Genomic DNA, 4055 nt, shown 5'->3' with positions numbered 1-4055 from the left:
GGGCCATTTCAATTTTTACAACATCCTCCGAGGGCCGTACAAATTATTGACCTCTGCTTAAAAATACTAAAATCACAGCCCATTCATTTGGCCTTTCTTTCATGCTGTGCAAAGAAAAAGCAACCTCTTAATCCAGATATCTAACCATGACTCGCGCATGCATTCACGTGCATGGTTGTGGCATGATCACCAAAACAGAAAGTTATTTTTTAAATGTTGAAGTTAAGAGCATCAATCTGGTGCACTTTGAGAGCAACATTAGATCTATGGATACATCTCTCAACACCCATATGAAACAGAACTGTAAGCAGATTTTATTTTTCTTTATGGATATTTTACAAATCACTCTCCTTTCAAACTGTATTCTTGTTTATTAATAACAACTTTTTTTACTGTCATATTAGTATTGTATACCTGTTTACTTTATTCTCTTATTTTTCTATAACTATAATGATCATATAAAGATGTGCCTTTACCTCACTGGTTGGAGAAACAGCTTCTTATATTCGTTAGCATAGCTAGCTAACCAGATGCTAATAACAACTAAGTTATTGACTGTATGATTAGTATGACAGATGAACAGATCGCAACTGGGCTTTCAACTAAAGAGACAGCCACGCAAACACTGCGGCATGTGTACAGCTCCTTATGGGTATTGCAATTTGTGAAGTCCCAGCCCGGAGCCGCGTTCTGGTGCTCTCCGTTAGAACTACACTCCTGTCAGACGAGACATATACCACGTGATGACACGTTAGGCTCGTGTTGTGTTCAAAGACCCTGACCTTGGCTAGGAAAAACAAGCTTGTTTAATTATTTTGCGGGTCTAGATTTCTTGAATTTTTTTCTTTTTTGCGTGTGTTTATAAATTACCTCGAGGGCCGTACCAAATGGTCTCGCGGGCCGTATATGGCCCGGAGGCTGGAGGTTCCCCACCCCTGCCTTAAACAGATACACGGAAATGTTTTTTAAACTGTTGCTGAACATGTTTCCCCTCAGCTCTCTGGCCCCGGGGACCCGGCCCCCCACCCCTCTGCACAGCCTCAACAGAGGGGAGGACGTCCTGGAGTACTACATCAGAACCTTCTACCCCTCGTCCCCCCTGTGAGTCCCCTCTCTGCCACATGCTGTTAACTCTCATGTCCATTTTCCTTCCTTATCTGTAGGAGAACCAATATATTCTAATCCGATCTGCTCTCCATCTTCACACACAGGGCTCTGCAGTTGGTGTCCTCTCCCAGTAAGCTGACACCACCTTTCCCTCGGATATTCTCCCCGTCCCTCGGTGCCCAGGGCTTCCTACAGAGCCAGCCTCCTCCACGTGGATGTAAGCAGATTTGTGTTCTTTTTGTAGCTTAAAGGGACGGTTTCAGAAGTCAAAGTAGTAATTAAACAGACAGGAGGGCCAGCAGTGAAGCAAAGCGAGGCCCTGCTGTGGAAGGGGGCCGCAGCACAACGTGTTAGATGTGCCTTGACTGAGGTAAAGGCACATCTAACACGTGCCTGAATTTGAATTGAATTGATCTGTGCTCTCTGCAAAGCCATCGGACTCCAAAAACAGTCATTTTATCTTCTCCTGGAACACGTGAGTTGCTGCTGAAACCAGGGGTTAGCCTGGGCCCTGTCAACGGGTTCAGGATGTTATAAAGGATTTTTAATGATTAATTTAAACTACAAGTAATTATAAAATATAAGTAATTATAAAGGTCTCCTATCATGCAAAATGAACTTTTTGGTGTCTTTTATACATAAATGTGTGTCTCCGGTGTCAGGGAACTCACAAAGTGTCAGAAAAGTAAACCCTCTCTCTTTTCCTCCATACCCAAATCTCTAAAAACGGGGGTAGAACGTCGCTATCAGAAACAATGCGCAACGTGTTTTGGACGTAATATGGTCTTTGTTTACATTAGCAAGGATCACTAACACTCAGAGCTAACTTGTACTGGAGAGAGTATGTGTAAAAAAGCAGGAAATAAAAAAAGAACTCACCTTGTGGTAAACCCGCAAGAGAAAAGGCGTTTGAGCTCCATACTGTTTCATAAATAATCCGTGATTTTTATTTATCTGAGACCTATAATATATGCCTACAAATAGTATGATAGGAGACCTTTAAGATATTGCACAACTTTATAGATACCCAAAACCATTCCATGACTTTCAATGGGCCTTTTGCAATAACCTGTTCTTTTTAGCTCGGGTAATAAAACCGGCGACCTTCTCTCCCTCCCTTCCTCTGCAGCTCCGGCCCCGGTGGTCTCCTCGGCCCCTGTCATGACGTCCCTCCAGTCCTCCACATCGCTCGGCTCCTGGCTGGCCGAGATGCATCGCGGAGCCAGCACTTTAGACATCTGCCGCGTGGCCCCCAGCTTCCTCTCCCAGGGGCCCGAAATGGCCGACTACAGGGAGGCCCTGGAGGAGCTGCGACTACTGTCCCGGTGTTACCGCGACGACAGCATGATGCACTCCTCGTCAGAAGAGAGTGATGATTACTGATGCTGGTAGCTTTCTGGTCGTGATTTGAATAGACTGCTAACGCATCAGCCCGCATGCACACACACACACACATGCACAGCAAGAAGAGGAGCGGGGCCCCTTGTTTGATTTATATAACAGAATTAAGTGAAGTGTCAGATGAGGGAATATTAGAAGGTTAGACCACATTGAGGTGATGAATGTAGCATCATGTGACTGTATGGACTGTGGTTACATTTCCCTAAATTACTGTTTAACTGTAATGAAATGTGTTTTTTATACTAAGTATACATAAAAAGATTGTTTTTTTACGTTAAGTTGCTCCTGTTTTGGGCACAGGTTGCCCTATGAATTAACATGAATAGCACATGCAAAAAAGTAACCAGCAGCCAGAAAAAGCAGAAGGATGCTCTCATATTCAAGTAAAAGACGGCCACCACAAATGCTTGGTTTCCTCTTTTTTTTACAAATTAGAATGTGTCACACAAACTGTTTAAAATGGTTTCCTGTTATTAATTCTGACAAGTGATTTTCTTATTTAAAAAAAGACCGTAGCTAACTGTCATGATTTCTGCCACTGGCATTCAGCATCAGGCACATTTAGTTCTTAATGAAAACAGGTCATTGAAATATGTAATGTTGCTGCAGTTGGAGTACATATTGAATTTGTAGTTTGAATATTTTCAACCTAGGACGTCAGAATTCATATTAGTTGACGGTTTCTATTTAGTGTGAATGCTGTGCAACAGCACTAAAATATGTAACTCAATGGGAGGTACCTTCAAATCCTCTTTTACCTACACCTTGCGCCAAATGTTTCTCCTTCCACATACTTTCAGCTAGACTTCATTCCAACTTTAAAATGATCAAAAGACCCTCAGCTATACAACTTCTTCAGATTTTTCATATCTTCTACACTTTGAGATATTTAACTTATAGGCCTGTGACAAACAGCCAAAAAGGGCTTTAGTTTTCGAGATACCCCTCCCGGAGTTAGGACAAAACACAACTTACTTTTTCCTCATCTCTAAGGCCTCCCATACATGAAATGGATTGTTGTATAAAAATATTTTACTGCAAAAGTGGTGAAATTGATATATAAAGTTAGACACCCCAAACTAAAAATAAAGCCTGGCCGTCTGGGGGTTGAGGCATATAAACTCATGTAGATTCACAATGGAAGGTCTGATAGGTTTAAAACTTGGCATACCTGAGGTCAGGACATCCCTCTGCATTATAGAAAAGACTGAATGTCAATATCTTAATGTAAATTGGAGATACAGTCATTTGAACACATACCTACAATAGGCGGAGATGTAAATCTGTGTAGAATGTTCTCTTTACTTTGTAGTGACTCTGACATGGATTGCCATAGCAACACATATAAGGGCTTGTTGGAAAGGTGTGGTTCTACTAAATCCAGCAATAATAATTGTGTTAAGGTAGCTTACATACTCATGGAGTTATGTCACTAAACGTATAAGGTGTCCCAAATGGGGAAAATATGAAATAGTCCTAATTAAATCTATAGTATCACCAATTAGTTTTATTTTGACTTCACTTATCAGGGGTGGAAAATATTAACA

The 4055-nt window shown here is 41.6% G+C and overlaps 1 protein-coding gene across 1 annotated transcript; it reads left to right on the top strand.

Annotated features, from left to right (window-relative positions):
* Positions 1–933: 933 nt before the first annotated feature.
* LOC104947552 (protein misato homolog 1-like) lies at positions 934–2779 on the top strand. Its single transcript, XM_010773600.1, has 3 exons — positions 934–1101; positions 1212–1324; positions 2237–2779. Exons 1-3 carry the CDS (start codon positions 959–961, stop codon positions 2488–2490), a joined length of 510 nt encoding a protein of 169 aa, XP_010771902.1. The 5' UTR covers positions 934–958; the 3' UTR covers positions 2491–2779.
* The last annotated feature ends 1276 nt before the right edge of the window (positions 2780–4055 follow it).

This window comes from Notothenia coriiceps, unplaced genomic scaffold, assembly GCF_000735185.1.
Source record: "Notothenia coriiceps isolate Sejong01 unplaced genomic scaffold, NC01 NC01_scaffold00012664, whole genome shotgun sequence".
NCBI classification, from domain to species: domain Eukaryota; kingdom Metazoa; phylum Chordata; class Actinopteri; order Perciformes; family Nototheniidae; genus Notothenia; species Notothenia coriiceps.
Note: the sequence above shows the minus strand (reverse complement) of the source record. Positions and strands in the feature narration are given on the sequence as shown.